The sequence below is a fragment of the Lacerta agilis genome, chromosome 1, assembly GCF_009819535.1.
Source record: "Lacerta agilis isolate rLacAgi1 chromosome 1, rLacAgi1.pri, whole genome shotgun sequence".
In the NCBI taxonomy this organism is placed as follows: Eukaryota; Metazoa; Chordata; class Lepidosauria; order Squamata; family Lacertidae; genus Lacerta; species Lacerta agilis.
The window spans coordinates 46,513,355-46,531,988 of record NC_046312.1 but is presented as its reverse complement, the minus strand read 5'-3'; the positions used below and the strand labels follow the sequence as shown (position 1 = coordinate 46,531,988).

General features: G+C 43.9%; 1 protein-coding gene across 4 annotated transcripts in view; it reads right to left on the bottom strand.

The window, feature by feature from the left end:
* Window positions 1-3,726: 3,726 nt before the first annotated feature.
* The window catches only part of PLEKHH1 (pleckstrin homology, MyTH4 and FERM domain containing H1), a 52,705-nt gene continuing 37,797 nt past the window's right edge, over window positions 3,727-18,634 (bottom strand). For all 4 annotated transcript variants that reach the window (XM_033147264.1, XM_033147273.1, XM_033147291.1 and 1 more), the window contains exons 18-29: window positions 17,987-18,099; window positions 15,970-16,143; window positions 15,193-15,290; window positions 14,384-14,561; window positions 14,024-14,179; window positions 12,712-12,812; window positions 11,822-11,963; window positions 10,689-10,831; window positions 7,454-7,583; window positions 6,139-6,225; window positions 5,439-5,585; window positions 3,727-4,545 (exon numbers count right to left, since the gene is read on the bottom strand). In XM_033147264.1, the coding sequence (XP_033003155.1) occupies window positions 4,351-4,545; window positions 5,439-5,585; window positions 6,139-6,225; window positions 7,454-7,583; window positions 10,689-10,831; window positions 11,822-11,963; window positions 12,712-12,812; window positions 14,024-14,179; window positions 14,384-14,561; window positions 15,193-15,290; window positions 15,970-16,143; window positions 17,987-18,099 (1,664 nt within the window). In that variant the 3' untranslated portion in view covers window positions 3,727-4,350. The remainder of the gene's footprint in view (window positions 4,546-5,438; window positions 5,586-6,138; window positions 6,226-7,453; window positions 7,584-10,688; window positions 10,832-11,821; window positions 11,964-12,711; window positions 12,813-14,023; window positions 14,180-14,383; window positions 14,562-15,192; window positions 15,291-15,969; window positions 16,144-17,986; window positions 18,100-18,634) is intronic.

The window sequence follows — 18,634 nt, the reverse complement described above, 5'->3', positions numbered from 1 at the left end:
CTAATAAGCTGCTAAATTTCAGCTCCAGCCTCTCATCTAACATGGGAGTACTGTTGGGCTGTTACTGTAAAATGAAAACCAGAAGCATTAACGAGAGTATTGGAGGAGCATACCTAACGATATCCATGGAAACAAGCCAAAGATAAGTATATTTTCAGTGGACAGTTTGGATTTGATTGTACAGTGTTCTCAACCTCCTAACCCTAAACACATTACTTTGAAGCAAGTAAGTTCTGTTGAAATAGAAGGAACATACATTCCAACCTTTGCCACATAGTTTGGAAGTAAACAGTGTCCAAGTGTGGTGGACTACTACTGTTCTTTCTCTCACTGTAAGTTTCAAGTACAGTAGGAAAAATTCATATCCTCGGGTGGCCTCAACTTTTTTCACAAATATATAAAAAACCAGCCAAAATACAGTTGTTGAGGACAGACAACCAACAGCTGTAACAGCAATCGGGGAAAATGGCCCCAACCAACATTAAAAGGATTGTTGGGAGCTAAGAGAGCTTTTTTTAAAAAAAAAAATTAAAAAAAAAAATTTCACCAGCCCTCACCTATTTTTAAGAGGAAGCTTAAAAGGATCCTGTTCAAATATATGCATGGTCTTTTTAAAAAAGGTAACAGGATGCGAACACACTTTCCTGCCAGTTGACAAGCCATGCAGATGGAACCTGATGTATGGTTTTAGGCTGCTGCTTTGCTTCTAGATGTGCACTTTGCTGATGTTGCAGGCTCAGATGCACAGATTATTTGAGCTTTATATGCAGATAATCCAGCAAGGGGATCTGCATGGGTGGGGCTCTTGTTCTTAAGTGTTTCCTTTGTAAGGTTTTGCTACGCACAAGAAGTGCCATATGGCTTATCCATGGATGCTGGAGAATGGCCATACAGATCAAATAAAATAACAATGATCTGCAGATCCTTATTTTTGTTATAGAAATGTAGATTATTCAAGAATGCAGTACAAATCATAGGTAATACATTTTTACAGGAAAAATAATCTGAACAGCAATACCTATAATCAATCTATCAGCTTTGTCACAAGTGATTATTGGAAGGAGAACACTTATTTTTAAAGGCAAGATGGACAGCATTTAGAAATGTATTTGTTTGCTAACCACTCCCCTTTGAAGGAAGCAGGAGTTCCAAAGATAAGTATTGCTTAAAAAAAATAAGGGTTTTTTGTGTTAAACAAAGCCATAAGGGAGGCAAAACAACATCAGATGCCTTCCCATTTCAAAGTGGTCCTAGTAAAAATGTCAGTAGTGAGCACATCCAAAAATAAATACAATATAGTGGTTCCAACGTTTCAAAGCATACACCTGAGATTATGCATCATAAAATGCACCTCTATGGCAAGAACCAAGGGATTGTCCTTGTGTAATGCTACGGTACAGTATCTATCTAGTAGAATATATGAGGGATATTTTCTTGCAATCATTCATGTTTTTGCCAGTTCCCCCAAAAGCACACTACCTGCATTTTACTATAGTTCAAAAGTAAACATGTTAAATTATTCCACCCTAATGCTGTACCATGTATGAAAACTCATCAACCATAGATTGAAAATGTTTTAGTCAAAGTAGTTTCTCTCCCCCCCCCCCATATTCAGAAAGTCTAGTTACCATGTGTGCAATTGTTCAGTTACAAGGAAATCCTTTGGATCATCAAAGGAAACTTCTAATACTAAACAGCCATTCCTTAAGTATCCCCCTGCATATACAAAGAAGTCATTCCGCAAATTGTCCAAGCAACTTTTTCTATTGCTGAACTGATTTTACCATTAATACTCTTATAATCTGTTTCCAAATATTTAATCCAATACCATCTTCCTATACCAGACCCATGGTATCATTTCCTATCCTTGATGCACAGGATGTTCAATTGATTTCACAAATATTTTTTTGATATCCTTTAAATAATTTTAGAATTCTCAATATACTCATGCGTTCTGATCCTATGCATGTTTACTTGCAAGTAAGTTTCACAGTTTAATGGAGCTTATTCCCAATTAAGTATGCACTGAATTGCAGCCTTAGCCTTTTGTTTTGGTTAAACATGTCCAGTACCTTCAGCCTCCCTCTACAGGATTTGTTTCCCAGACCCTGTGATCATCCTTGTGACCTTGTAACTCTTGTTTCTGGTATGTCAGCATGATTTGCATTCACTGTGTTGAACACAGCATGCCACCCAAGTTCTTTCCAGTGCCAAAAAACAAGTCTTTTGCTAAGAATTCAATTATATATTATAGGGGAAATGGAACTGCAGCTGTACCTGCAAATGCGGATCCCCATATTAAATTGTCTCCTGTAATGTGTAATACTATTCATCATGTGAATCACCACATGGTGAATTTCCCCACTGCTCCACATTATTGGCTGCCACTAGTGTGGGCACCTTCAAATGGCATTGGCCATTTCTGCCACAATACCACAATGTTGACTTATGTTTATACTGGTACCCTTGGAAACTTTTAGATTTATCTTGGACATACTCCAACTGCCCAGTTAAGATACACCTATCCTTCTTATATTTTGTGTTTTCCCCTTTGCAACATAGGCACTTGTTCACATACTTTCTCTTTTTTACTTACTGCCTCACACTTCAGCATGAAACCATTTCCCATATTTAGCTAATCCATTAAAGCAGGAATGGGCAACCTCTGTATTCTTTAGGTCACTCCAGACTGTGGTTCAGACCATCCCAACATCCTTGCAGGCACTCAGGGTCAATGATAAGGTCAGCACCATCTAACTGCAAGGATTCCACATTTGTAGAGTTAATACACATTTGTGTATAACTGAGGCATTATTGTACAAGACCAAATAGGAGTAAACATAAAAAATGTGGAACACCCCTGTATCTCACAACTTTTGGGGGGGGGGAAATACGTTTTCCTCATGAGTGAATGTATGGACCAAATGTTTATCATACCTTGCACAAAAGTTGGTAGGACTATTGGGGTTCAGACAGTATTACTTTTTGGTCCTGGGTGTCCCTATGTTAATCTATATCAAGCCCTCCCAGCCAGTTCCTCCCATCTTTAGAGTACTAAATAGTATGCTTGTGAAAAATAGGTACAAAAGTAATTGACTCCAGGGTACAACCTTCAACGTAGCTATTTCCTCTTCTAAGCCCTTTCTTTACAAGCAATAGTTCTCCCCAGTCAGGCATCTCTCCACACACACACACACACACACACACACACACACCATTTATGCAGTACAAAAGTCCTTGCAGTTGGGGAAAAGCACATATTTCCCCTCATCAGGCTCTTTTTCAAAGCAACAATATATTATTCTAGTTGCCTACATATGTGAATTCTCTGATCCAGTGTGTTTGACAATGTCATTGTCATCAGTCTATCATCTCAGGATGTTTGCACTTGAAATAATGTCTTAAGGAATATGGTACATATTCATTTACCCAGAATACTTCAGAAGATGAGGTAGGGAAACAAAAGGTTTTGGGGGAAATAGGATCTTAGACCAGTGTTTTTCAACCTTTTTTGGGCAAGGGCACACTTGTTTTATGAAAAAAATCACGAGGCACACCACCATTAGAAAATGTTAAAAAAATTAACTCTGTGCCTATATTGACTATATATAAAGTAATTCTCTTGAATAGGAATCAAATAAACACAATTTTTCCCACGGCACACCAGGCAACATCTCGCGGCACACTAGTGTGCCGCGGAACAGTGGTTGAAAAACACTGTCTTAGACAAATAGTGCTATTTTTGCAGAGGAAAGTGAGAAAGGCAAGAGAGTAAAAGTTGGCAATCAGGTGAAGACCCCAAACCAAGCTTTCTGTCCTGGGAAGTTTGCAGGTCAATAGCTGATGAATGCATATTCAGGAAGAAATTAATTAACAGCTGAGAAACTGATGATTAGTTTCTAATCATAACACATGTTTAGTAAGAAGATGAATGCTGTCAAAACTCTTGCAGTCGGGAGTGAGGTCTGAGAGAAATCCTAGTTGCAAAAGAAAAAGCTTTGATACAGTTGCGTGTGCGTGGAATCAGCGAAGCCACCCAAAAAGGTGAAATCAAGGGTGTGGTTTAAAAGTGGTTTGAGGCAATGCCGTGTTACGCTAGAACTCTAGCAGGGACAAAGTGTGAAGGATACCCCTTCTATTCAAAATACCGGTAAGTAACCCTACCCCCAGCTCTAGTTCTTAAAGGGAAAAAAGGTGTATAGCTCTAAACAAGCCTCTAGGAAAGTTGCACTTCACCAAGGAGGTAGACCTGGAGTCTGCCTGATTAGCAGGGCACATAAGCAATGAAATCACAGCAGTTTTCAATTCACAGTGTGGCAAGACAACTCCGAAAGGCACTTGAAACAGGGCTTACAGCAGTGTAGGCCCCTTTGTGGTCCGGGGCAGAGAAGGAAAGAAAGACCTGCTTTCAAGTTCCATGAGCTTCTTAGTAGATGACGTTCTCCATGGTGAACTGATGCTCTGAGGAGGAGGCGTAGGAGACAGGTGTGGCGTCGATGCACTGTAGTTAATATAGCTGGCCATAAGGAGAGTTACTTCAGCAATCTGTTGGGAAGGTGAAAGGAAGAAGAAAATGTATTCTAATAAAATTCATTTTCTTGGACCAACTAGTAAGCGGACCTTTCGATACAATCATCCCATGCTATAAAAGGGGACATAGCGCTATTATATAAACAGGTCCATCAAGCTCAGTTTTGTCATTTCTGATTGGCAGCTGCACTTCACAGCCTTGGGCAAAGATCTTTTCAAACTCAGCTACCTAAAATTCTTTAACCAGAGATGGCATGCATCTGCCAACGTTCTTTGTTCAACTCACTGTGCGTACATGATGCATGTATGATTTATAATTTGAACATTTTGAGAGAAATTTTATTTCCCACAGAGAATAGGTGCTTATTATAACTGTAGGCCAGTTAGCAAGGATGTATGCTTTGGCGAGTTACACCTTTCTGTAGAAGAAAACGCAAAAAAGCAACTATCAGGTTTCTGATTTAATGCCCAGACTGAGTATACTCGGGCCACACTTCTGAGATTTTACAGGGCTTAAAACCCAGGACAAAGTTACTGCAGTGTTAATTATGCATTTAATAATGTAATTTAGATGTCAAACTGCACACAAGAGCTCAGGGAAAGCAATTTATGCACTAGGAAGAAAATAATAGTAATATAATATATAAATAAGAAACTTCCTAAATATACATTTCCAAATTAAAAAGGTCTGTCTTCACCACACGGAACGTGTTCAGGCTTGGAAGATACTTGGAAAAACCACCACTTCAGGGCTACCACTGCATGCTTCATACACTAAGCACACAAACATATATGCCTTTTTCTTCTGGCCCTATCCAGAGAAAGGAAAATCAGCTGCCTTCAGGGGTTTTATATTCAATGTATGCTCAATAAAAAAAGAAATTCCCCATACTTTGCTTTGTACTCACCTTTACAGCTGCCATTGTAAAAAGTAGTTTTTCAGGAGTGGTTTTGCCAGAGCACCTGTCCTTCACTTGACTGACCACAACCATAAAGTCATCGTGACAGCCTCCAAAGGTCAGTACAGAAGAGTACGAGTAAGCCAGCTTTAAGTGCTTCATGTAAGCAAAGGATAGATAATTAGGGACAATAAACTGCTGCGTAAGACCATTGGTCTTCTACACCCTCCTCTAAACAGTTTTAGGAATTGTCTAAGCCTCATTCATGAACAGCTTTGAGAAAGTCTCTCAGTCTGAATTTTCCAAATGAAATAATGACAGTAAAGCATAACAGAATGCCACACGAATGGTTAAATCATAAAATGTGTATAATCCAGTTTTTTTTAAAATTGCATGCCACATTGAAGCAGCAGTTAGTAGTGTGACTTTAATGAACTGGAAGTCCATAAATCGAAAGCAGCTTTTTCTTGAAATCAGTTGATTTCTCTCTTATTGCCTCTGGTTTTATTTGCCACTAACTTTCCTAAAGAAACAGTTTATTTTCCCTGATTTAATAAATACACCCGATTCAGCCAAATAAATTGTTTTGTCCTATTCTGTAATCAGAGTCAATGACAGAATGTATGCCCAGTTTCTGTCCTGCATGATTATTGAAATGTGGTTCTGGAGAAAAGAGCTCAAATTCCTCTGCCACTGTCTCTCAACATACCAAAGTATTATATTCCAGTATACTGATTCCATCTTCATTCACAGCTATCCAAAGTGGAGAGTCTTCCAAGGGAGAAGGTAGGATGGGCTGGGGAAATAAGATAATAATAAGACACAGTAATACTGTTATAATGCCATGCTACCATGGAGGGATAATAACAACTGATAAGTCTGTGGGTTCATATTATCTCGTGCACATTATTAACTATATCATATCTGTTGAAAGCCCATATCACAGTGCGCATTACTGTTTTTAAGAAGATGTATGCTGGTTTCAGTTTTTTAAAGAATCTTTAGGACAAGAGAGGCCTAGATTTATTACTGGTGGTAAACTAGCATTTTGCTAATTCAAGGGAAGTTACATTGACTGCGGAAAGTGAATGGAATGCATGTTGTTGCCCTGATTTGGTTTTTTTTGTAGTTTTAGTAGCACTCTGTTAATCAAACACCTATTCAGTATCTCCATACAAATAAATCTCCCGGTCCAACACTGAATGGTGATGAAATGTTGTAATTATTTCAAGCTGCTGCAGGAATATTATTAGGAGAGAAAAACAGGTGTCTTATATCAGGACAGACCATTGGTCTATCTAGCTCAGTATTGTGTACACTGAAAGGCAGCAGTTCTCCAGAATTTCAGACCAAGGCGAGAAGAAAATGGTATGTCATATTGTCTGGAAAACTTCTAAGTTTCCATTTTAGCTCAATAAGGATTTTCACAGGCTTGCCTTAGATACATCGTAGGGCTGGATGGAAGTAACTCCATGAGCTAGTGGAAATGAGCAGAAGGACACCTGCTAGCACAATGAAGCTTCCTTGCCCTCTGTGTCCACCATATCTACTCTGGAGGGTCATGAGAACCCCCAGAACAGAGGCTGTGGGGAGGAGAGGGGAGACCAGGAAGCAGAAATGTTTGTGCTGACAGAATGATTAATGGCACCCTCCACTTGCTCAAGTTGTAATTAATAATGCAAGGGTCAGTGGCAGAAAATCTTACTGCATTTATTATGTAAGTGTGAAAGTTTCAAAGAGGCAAAACTCTTGACAAGTAAGATGTGGATCATTTATTCCGTTTGTCTGCTAAAGCTAGTTTTCATTGCAATTTCCAAAGGCTATGTGATGATGTAGCGACCCCTAGTGGTAGGAAGACTAACAGCTTGAAAACATTGTCCCTTATCTATATCCCTATTTAAAATAAATAAACAAACCCAGTGTCTTCTCAAGCTATGAAACAAAATCCAGTATGTTATCCCAAAATGATCTTCTGTGGAATATAGTTTGATACAATGTGTTTGTGCATAGAAACACAGCATTACCTTAGCAGGAAAAAGTTTGGCTCCAAAAAGAGGCCATTTCCGAGCCACAGTCAAATGGATCCGAATGCATTCTTGCGGGGAGCATCCCTGCAGCACCATCCACTTTGTAGCCAGTCGGTCAGCCAGCCGCCTATAGGAATAAGATCCATTTGTCATCTTTTTCAGCAACGGGCTTATAAAAATAGATATATTAATATAGTATCTGTCACCTAAAGGACACAAAGTAATGCTTTTCAAAACATTAGATGGGCTTTCCGATCAGAAGGTTGGTGGTTCGAATTCCCACAACGGTGTGAGCTCCCGTTGCTCGGTCCCAGCTCCTGCCCACCTAGCAGTTCAAAAGCACGTCAAAGTGCAAGTAGATAAATAGGGACCGCTCCGGTGGGAAGGCAAACGCCGTTTCCGTGCACTGCTCTGGTTCGCCAGAAGCGGCTTAGTCATGCTAGCCACATGACCCAGAACTTGTCTGCGGCCAAACGCCGGCTCCGTTGGCCTATAGAGCGAGATGAGAGCCGCAACCCCAGAGTTGTCTGCGAATGGACCTAATGGTCAGTGGTACCCAGTGGCATAGCGAGGGCAGGGCGTTGGGGGTGGTGCACCCCGTGTTCCAGCCTGGGGAGGGTGACACTCTGCGCCACCCCCCCCACGAATGTGACTCCCAAGCCGCCACCCGGCAGCCCTTCCGCATGAGCAGCCACCGCACAGAAGAGGTGCCGGGTGGCAGCTTGGGAGTCCGGGCGGACTGCGCATGTCCACAGCAGCCTGCAGGACTGCGCATGTGCAGACATGCAGAGTCCACCCAGGCTGCACTCCGTAGCGTATGCGTTATGACGTCATGACACATACGCTATGGAGCAAGGTCCCGCCCCTAGGGGGTGCAGCTTGGCTTGCCGCCCCCGGCAGCCAAGCGGCTCGGTACGCTTCTGTGGGTCCCTTAACCTTTACCTTAACTACATTACCTTGTTTACATTGCAAGATTTCACAAGTTGACACCTGATTCTGGAAGTTTTCAAAGTGAGTCAGACTTGGATATGCTTGGATGCAAAGTTTGCAAATCAACAAGAGTGTAGGAGCCCCAAGGCTCCACTTCATCTGCTTTTGGAGACAGCAACTGTTCCCATTTCAGAATGCTGTGCTGCTGACCAGGGGCACTCACACACAGTCACTGTTTTCAGGTGGGATTCAGTCACATAGCAGCAAATACAATGAAAGCTGATTTGGAGCTCTTGCACAACAAACTCACTTCCCAGAAAGATCGGATAATTAAAAAAAAAAAAAATAGGTAAGAAAAGTGAGGGGGGAAATGCAGTAGGAAGTTTGGGAGAGGACTTGCTTTGATGCAACATTGCCTAGCCACCCTCCCCTGCAAACAATTCAGAGTAAATGCCCATCAAATAGTCAAGGTTATCCAATCTCTCAGCAAGCAAATCAGGATGAATGATCATTAAACAGATCATCTGGAAGCACCCTTAACAAAGGGCACACTGTAACAAAGAGCCTGCTTTTTTCTACACAGAAATAAGTGTCAAATTCTAAAAGCAGTGCTTTTCTTCTAGGAAAAAAAGGTGCCAGTACTACGTGCCCTTGAGTACCCCCAGAATATAAAACACTGTATAAGAGGTTTAACAAAAGGAACTTAACTTTGAATCTACCTCTTGTTTAAATCAGAACCAGTGAAGGTAGTGAATGTCCTGTGTGGGTGTCTGGATGCGGTTGGAGGATGGATGGTGGCTGAATCCTGACAAGACAGGAGTATTGCCACAGGGAGAGGAGTGAGGGTGGGAGACTACCTGGTCCTGAATGGGGTAACTGTGCCCCTGAAGGTGGGAGTCATTTTGGACTCAAGCTGTCCATGGAAGTCAGTTCTGTGTCCAGGGCAGCTGTCTACCAGCTCCATCTGGTACACAGGCTGAGACCCTACCCGCCTGCAGACTGTCTTGCCAGAATGGTGCATGCCCTGGTTATTTCCCGCTTGGACTAATGCAATGCTTTCTACGTGGAGCTACCTTTGAAGGTGACATGGAAACTACAATTAATACACAATGAGGCAGCTAGACTGGTGACTGGGAGTGGCCGCCGGGACCATATAACACTGGTCCTAAAGGATCTTCACTGGCTCCCAGTAGGTTTTCGAGCACAATTCAAAGTGTTGGTACTGACCTTTAAAGCCCTAAGTGGTCTCAGACATGTATACATACCTGAAGGAGCGTCTCCACCCCATAATTCAGCCCAGACACTGAGGTCCAGCGCCAAGGGCCTTCTGGCGGTTCTCTCACTGCGAGAAGTGAAGCTACAGGGAACCAGGCAAAGGGCCTTCTCGGCAGTGGCACCCTCCCTGTGGAACGCCCTCCCGTCAGATGTCAAGGAGATAAAGAACTACACAACTTTTAGAAGACATCTGAAGGCAGCCCTGTACAGTATTGGGAAGTTTTTAATGTTTGACATTTTATTACGCTTTTATATGTACTGGAAGCTGCCCAGAGTGGCTGCGAAAACCCAGCCAGGTTGGCGGGATATAAATAAAATCCTCATCCTCACCCTCAGTTTGAGATAGTCAAGTTGGTATGATTTGAAGCTGTGAGTCTGTCTTCCTTTATAGGATGCAAGTGTGTGCTTTGTCTTACTAATCAGAATTGCTTAGTGATAGGTGTGTGTGCATTCAATGACAATTAAAGGTAAAGGTACCCCTGACCATCAGGTGCAGTCGCGGACGACTCTGGGGTTGCGCGCTCATCTCGCTCTATAGGCTGAGGGAGCCGGCGTTTGTCCGCAGACAACTTCTGGGTCATGTGGCCAGCATGACTAAGCTGCTTCTGGCGAACCAGAGCAGCGCATGGAAACGCCATTTACCTTCCCACCGGTGCAGTACCTATTTATCTACTTGCACTTTGATGTGCTTTCGAACTGCTAGGTTGGCAGGAGCTGGGACTGAGCAATGGGAGCTCACCCCGTCGCGGGGATTCGAACCGCCGTCCTTCTGATTGGCAAGCCCTAAGCTCTGTGGTTTAGACCACAGCGCCATCCGCGTCCCAGATTAATGACAATTAGCTAAACTCAACCCTTGTATTTGTGTCTTGTTTTTAAATATAGAATTTTATTTTTTAAAAAAGTTTAAAACAAAAGACTAAAAAGAAAAACAGTGTATAACAATGCAAGATGAGCACTAGATAATATTTTATTTTTAGCTCAAAACTCCATATGGCAAAAAGCAGGCAGGCATGCTTACTCTTCTTACCTTAGCTGCTCTGCAGTAGTGCTATGCTTGTAGCGCTTGGGATAGAATTTGTCCAGGACCTGCTGGAGAAGATGTTGCATTTTGGAGTGGGATGACCTTCCAGGACTTGATGGTACTGGCCGATCTAAGTCTCCATATTCCACCTGGGGGGGGGGATACATCAAAACAAACAATTGTTTTGTGCAAGCAATTAGTGTGTGAGTGCTTGTGTGTGTGTGTGTGTGTGTGTGTGTGTGTGTGTGTGAATGTGGAAGGCAAGCAACTATCAGAAGGATAACAAATAAAGAAGGTAACATAAAGGTTCTAAACCAGGGGTAGGCAACCTAAGGCCCGTGGGCTGGATGCAGCCCAATCGCCTTCTCAATCCAGCCCACGGATGGTCCAGGAATCAGCGTGTTTTTACATGAGTAGAATGTGTCCTTTTATTTAAAATACATCTCTGGGTTATTTGTGGGGCATAGGAATTCGTTCATCCCCCCAAAAAAAAATATATATATATAGTCTGGCCCACCATATGGTCTGAGTGGCGGTGGACTGGCCCACAGCTGAAAAAGGTTGCTGACCCCTGTTCTAAACAGTAGACTAGAATTTAGACTAACAACTGGGGTCTGCTCTTTTTCGGGGTTCCATTACCGTCATGCTTTCTTCTGGGAAAATTCATTCCATTCTCCCTCCCTGGTTTTCTGTTCCTACTCCCTCAAAAACTCAGTTTGTGACAAGTGTTGGATCAACATCTTAGCTAAGCCTAGTCATGTATCGTACTACAGGCAACTCCCCACTTGTGTGGGCATTGTGTTCCTGGCTGCAACATGCGTCAACGGGATGTGCAGAAGTTTGCCCTATCCCATCCCACCTATGTCCCCTTGCAGCGCCAAAAACAGCACACGTGCCAGTGGTCACACGTGTGCCTGTAGTGTACCCTGCTGTGCTTTACCAGCTTGTAACCTATGCCGTACTGACTTCATCAAGAAGCCTTAGAACCACTACTTTATAGCAGTCACATAAAAATATTCAAGCTCTATCTGTGGTTCCTCTTATAGCTTGAGGGAGGGCATGTGGCTTTTACTGCCTTGGAACCACCAGTGACCTTATTGCTCCTTGACACCCACAAGCGCGAGGGTTTGGCCACTCACCTGAGCCATCAAAGCTGCCATTTCCAGAGCCAGCTCCTTATTGACAGGGAATCTCCCACTGGCTATTTCCCCACTAATCTGGAAAGCCAGCAGCAACCGTTCTCGGTCAGTCTCGCCTTTTGCTTGGCTTCGGAAATACAACCTAAATGGGTGAAAAATGCCAGAGGAAAAAGAAACACGCCAGGCACACCTTAGCACAGCATCTAGACCTTGCTCAATCTAAGTACAATGAGTCTTTACTTACACTTTTAAAGCTAATGTCATATTGGGGAGATTACTCAGGACGCAATCCCCAGGGAAGTTCTCCTGCATAGACCTGCACATCTCCAGTCAATTTCAAGGGAATATGTGGAGGGGAATTATTTTGGCAGGGACTTCTCTGTTTTATGGCTATAAGGAAGCACTCTTAACAGAAGTGGTGGGTCACTGTTGCTTACTAGAAAGGAGAAGGGGAAGGGTGGTGCAAATGCACCAGCAGAACCAATCCAGACAATGTCAGTGCTTTTGCACCACACCAACCTCCCAGCTACCTCACCAGCTTCCTCCTACCGGTAGTAAAAAGTGGCAGCTCCGCCCCACCCAGTAAGCCACATCTGGTACTTAAGAGCTGAATAAAAACAACAGCCCTTTTACATCTGTTTCTCCACCCCAATATAACACATCCAAAAGCATTTCTAATATAACATGTTGATAAAGTCCCAGTTAAGCAACCTGAATTGGAACTTCTGCATCCAAACTTCAGTTAGGAGAATTTCCTCAAGAATTCCACCCTCCCCCACATTAATTTCAGTTCTAGTTAAATAACAGAAGTAGATATAAAGCTAAATCAAAACTTAAGCTCCACAAGACATAGGGATGCAATACCAATACAAGCCAGCAGTGGGCAGTACCTGTTTTTATACGTTAGTTTCACTATTCTCGTGCCACCTTCATATTTTCCAGGATTCAACTCTTTCAAAGCTTGTTCCCACTTTGAAATGACATCACAGATCTTTAAAAGATAACAATAAAGGAGACTGAATGAAGCTGAAGACAGATAGTACCTTCACACTAGACAAGTGTAAAAACTGCACAGGTCATAGGACAGCACTGCGAACCTGGGCTCATTTCAGTGAGACATGAATCTTTATATAAAATATTCAAACTTTGCAAAGGATTTAGAAATAAGCACACCCACTGTGATAATATTTGAACAGGAACTATTTAGAAGCCATGAAAAACTTTAAACTATTTCTTTGGACAACAAAACAAAAAAATTAACAAGAGATTCAGTGCCAACGTATTTCCAATTAAATATTTACAGATGTGTATGCTGTCGTCTAAACCACTGAGCCTCTTGGGCTTGCTGTCCAGAAGGTCGGTGGTTCAAATCCCTGCAACGGAGTGAGCTCCTGTTGCTCGGTCCCTGCTCCTGCTAACCTAGCAGTTCAAAAGCACGTCAAAGTGCAAGTAGATAAATAGGTACCACTCCGGCGGGAAGATAAACAGTGTTTCTGTGCGCTGCTCTGGTTTCACCAGAAGCGGCTTAGTCATGCTGGCCACATGACCCGGACAAACATCAGCTCCCTCGGCCAGTAAAGCGAGATGAGCACCGCAACCCCAGAGTCGTTCGCAACTGGACTTAACTGTCAGGGGTCCTTTACCTTTTTATGCTGTACAAAATATTCACCTTTCTTTCCATCAAAAATAATTCCATATCATTATTCTAGTTATATAATAATCCTTACACAATACTAAATTAAATACATGATAATGTACTTACTCAGTTTATTCTCAGTTAATGTGTTTGTGGGAGGGGCGGTTATTGGCTTATTTTTGGTTTTTTGGGGTTATGTATTTTGTGTTCTCATCATCTGAGGCCCTTCTTCATGAGCCTCCTCCACAAGATGTCCAGAGGGTCACAACACAAGAACAGGCCTTTTCTGCAGTGACTCCCCGCTTGTGGAATGCTCTCCCCAGGGAGGCTCACCTAGCGTGCCAGGCAAAAACATCCACCTTCTCAAAGGCCTTTGGCTAATTAAACAATCTATTGACTTTTAAACTGTGTGTGGGAGGGTTATTGTTTTTGTTTGTTACTGTACTATGTATTTTTGTGTTTTTATATTTGTAAACCGCCCTGCGAACCTCAGATGAAGGGTGGTATAGAAATGTAATTAATAATAATGATGATGATGGTGATGATGAGTAATCATGCATAATCACCTTCATAGGGCCTTGTAGGCAGTGTTCTAGATCCCTACCAGAAGGATCGTCTGTAAATAGGTAAAACCCCGAGTTGGACGACAGCCTCATTCCTGTCTCCTGGTTCAGCCGCTGCAAGAACTCATCCACGGTAGATGAGCCATCAAAGCCTACCACCTGAAATGAAAGTGTTGAGAAACAAATCATGAAGACAAAATCATTGCTGATGGGTGAGCACATGGACATAGTTTAGCTGTACAGATCCATCGGAAAGCATAACCCATGGCAAATTCTGCACTGCGGCGGAAGAGGACATAATGAGTCATTTCACGCAGCCTTGAAATCTTCTCAGTGTAAAGTCACCCAGCCCTCTTGTCTCACCTGGTAGGTTCCATTCATGAAGTGTACTGGGATGCTGAAGGGGAGTGAGTGGTGGTAGGGATTCCTCAGCAAAATGGACACGACCTCCATTCGGGAAGGTCTAGCTTCTCGCTCTCTAGCTTTCAAAGTGCGCTCCATTGATCTTCGACAGTAGATGGCATACTTGCCTATTTCGGTTCTAAATCACAGAAGGAGGGGGGGGGAGTAAAATATGTTTCAGAAACACCCATTGCACTATTGCAATTCTTGCTTTTTCAATAACTATCATGCTGTTGCACATCACCAGGGGTTCCAGGTGCTCACCCAGGGTCAGTGTTTCCTTTTGGAAATGAGGCACAGCAGAGACTGTGCTGTTTTTATGATATATGATTTATTTACACATACAGTCATACCTCGGGTTACGGCCGCTTCAGGTTGCATGTTTTCCAGTTGCGCACTGCGCCAAACCCGAAAGTACTAGAATGGGTTACTTCCGGGTTTCGGCGCTTTGCGCATGCGCAGAAGCACCGAATCACAACCCGTGCGTGCGCAGGCACGGCGTTGCAGGTTACGGACACTGCGGGTTGCGAACGCACCTCCCGCACGGATTGCATTCGCAACCCGAGCGTCCACTGTATATGCAACCTGAGCCTGCAATGGAGGGGCTCACAGCATTAACACCCCCAAATGGTATTGTTTATCCCATAGCTGCAGCCATGGTTTCAAAATTAAACATTTCTTCCGCTAGCAAGAATAAGCTGAATCCCATCCTATTAGAGCCATTCATAAAAATTGACTCCAGTTTAACCCAGACAAGACAAGCTCTTCACCTGGGGTCTGCATGCTGCTGTAGGTGATGCTTGAGATACCAAAGGAAATGTTGCTGAGGCAGGAAGAGAGGAGCGCAGAGAGCTAGTAATTGCCAGCACTGTGAAGAAAAACAGGGTTACAGTGAATAAAGCCACCATTTCTGTTGTCCTTGCCATTTATTCTCAAGACAAAAATATCATCTACCCAATTCTCATGGATGGTTGATGCACACATCACATCACAAATGCTACCGAAGCAATAGTTTTGAGGGAGGGAGCCAGTTTATACTAGTGTAAATAGATACAACTCTACCAGGGGAGCAGCAATTTACTGAGGTTGCTTGCCTGGGTGTCTTTACCTTTAAAAATATGCTTCAGCTCCCATCAAACATGAAGAAGCCTTACTACAAGGACTTCATTCCGCCACTATCAGACCAGTATAAGGTCTAAGCTAGGCATTAGGTGAGTAGATCTGTAGCCAGGTTTTCTGAGGCAGTGATCAACCACTTTTCAATGTCACTGTGAAGGCTTCCATTCTATACCCAGTGGAGCTGAATGAGTATGTCCTGACTTTACCTTTCCAGTTATAATTTCTCAGGCTTTGTCTGCATGTTACCTTTCTGCAGGGAATCAAGCTGCTTATCGCGCATGACCAAAAAAGGAAAAAAGGAAAAAGGTTTCTGTGGAAATAAATACAATTGCCTCCAGTGCAAATGTAAACATGTTAAGAAGTTCTCTGTTAATAAGTGATTTAAATTCAGACGTGGCAATTGAAACCTTGAACAAGGGAACACTCACCTGGATGACGGAGTGATTCTGAGCTTCCCTGCTGGTCTGTTTGACTAACTGACAATAGATTTCATTTTGTAGCTCGCTGTGAGTCAGGCAGACCTGGAGTGCTGTCTGAGCCAGGGTCACATGGTAATCAATAGATGGAGCTTCCACAGGAATGTTGATAAACAGCTGGCAAGACTGATAAAGGGGGGTGGAGAACAGAAGTACATTAACTGAGATGGAAGCGATAGTATCATTAAATTTTCCTCACAACCATTAAGAAGTTTATCATCATTTCTATTACAACTATAGTGGTGCCTCGCAAGACGAAATTAATTCATTCCGCAAGACTTTTCGTCTTGCGGAATTTTCGTCTTGCGAGGCACAGTTTCCTATAGGAACGCATTAAAATTTAATTAATGCGTTCCTATGGGGAAAAAGTCCGGGGGCCCCTTCTGACCGGCACCGGAGCCTCGCCGCGCCGCGTTTTAAAGCTGCAGGGAGCGAACAGCAGCACTGCTGTTCGCTCCTTGCAGCTTTAAAACGGAGCGCGACGCGGCTCCGGTGGGGAGAGGCAGCGTGGGATCGCGCATGGCCATCCAAAATAGCGGCGTGATCCCACTCGGCCCCCCCGCGCACCGGAGCCTCGCCGCGCCGCGTTTTAAAGCTGCAGGGAGCGAACAGCAGCACTGCTGTTCGCTCCTTGCAGCTTTAAAACGTGGCGCGGCGCGGCTCCGGTGGGGAGAGGCGGCGTCGGATCGCGCATGGCCATCCAAAATGGCGGCGCGATCCCACTCGGCCCCCCCCCGCGCACTGGAGCCTTGCCCCGCCGTGTTTTAAAGCTGCAGGGAGCTTTAAAACATGGCGCCGCGCCATACAGGGAGCTGTAAAGGCTTACCTTTTTCTCCGGTCGGGAGGGGTGTTGTCCATTGTGTCCATCTTGGATCGACTGTGCATGTCTGCGATCTCCAGACATGCACAGTCGATCCAAGATGTATCGCTCACTGCAGCTTTAAAACACGGCGGGGCGAGGCTCCGGTGCGCGGGGGGGCGAGTGGGATCGCGCCGCCATTTTGGATGGCCGTGCGCGATCCCACGCTGCCTCTCCCCACCGGAGCCACGTCGCGCCGCGTTTTAAAGCTGCAAGGATCGCTCCCTGCAGCTTTAAAACGCGGCGCGGCGAGGCTCCGGTGCTTACAGTGATACCTCGCCAGATGAATTTTGTCTTGCGAAAAAGAGCCATAGACGAATTTGTCTCGCGAGTCAACTAAAAACTCGCAAAACCCTTTCGTTTTGCGAGTTTTTCGTTGTGCGAGGCATTCGTCTTGCGGGGTACCACTGTACTACGCCAACGATGACTACAGTGGAACCTCGGTTTCAGAACGTGATCCGTTCCGGAAGCCCGTTCGACTTCCGAAATGTTTGAAAACCGAGGATCAAAGGGCTGGTTGCAAAGTCAATGGGGGGATAAAATGAAAAATGCACCTTGGAAGCCGTTTAACTTCCGAGGCGCATTCGAAAACAGAAGCATTCACTTCCGGGTTTTTGGTGTTCGGCTTCCGAAACGTTCGGCAGCCGAGACATTCAATAACCAAGGTTTGACTGCATTTAGATAGGGCCATCAGCATGCGCTGCATTTTACAGAAGAGATTACAAGATGACAGGTCCCTGCCGCAAGGAACTTACAATTCAGTATATGGCACAGGGAGTGAAGTAGTGGCGGGGCTTAACAGGGAAACAGCATGTGGTTGTTTCAGTTGCACATGCTAAGTTACAGTCTGCGTTATTGTAGGGCGTAGGAACTAGGGGACTTTGTCAAAGGCCTCATGAAAAGGGTATTGACGGATTTTAATTAAGCAAGATAATGGGCATTGTAGGTGTTCCAAAAGGCAGTTCCAAGATTACGGGGCAGCAAGAGAGAAAGGGAACAGTTTTAAGTTGCTTTTGGGCCTTGTGCAAACTTGACTCTCCCTTTCATCTTTCTTCAAAAATAAAATAAAATGCTTGAATAGTATATTTGGAGAGCCATCTCTGTAAATACCTTGAAGAGTTTGAGGGCCTCTGTCTGCAGTGCTTCTGAAGGCAGAGTGGTGAGGGAAGCCTGCAGTCCCTCTTTGCTGTAACACAGCATAGGATGTTTCCACAAGGGAGAATCTGAATTAGTGGGAAGGACAAAGCTAGTTAGATACTGCACAGGGCAAGGGATATTGCAAAGGAATATTAAAACTCTGGCGAATGAATGAGAAGTTGACAGCACCACACTACTTCATCAGCATATTTGGACTTAGAGCCATTCAGCACAGTTAGAAAATAGCACAAAGTACAGCCCTCCTGGGGCCATCCCATTTCAAAATGCAGGTGAGGAACTATGTGCTTGAATTTTCTGCCATGTTAAAAAAACTCTGCACTAATGGAAATGCAGGACATTGGGGAGAAGGCCAGGGTACAATCCTTCTCCCAGACTTGCTAGGTTTCAACATGCAGGGAGTTTTGTTACAGAACATCACAGCGGGTGGCGCTGTGGTCTAAAGCACAGAGCCTAGGTGGCAGGGTGAGCTCCCGTTGCTCGGTCCCTGCTTCTGCCCACCTAGCAGTTTGAAAGCATGTCAAAGTGCAAGTAGATAAATAGGTACTGCTCCAGTGGGAAGGTAAATGGTGTTTCCATGCGCTGCTCTGGTTCAAAGCAGCT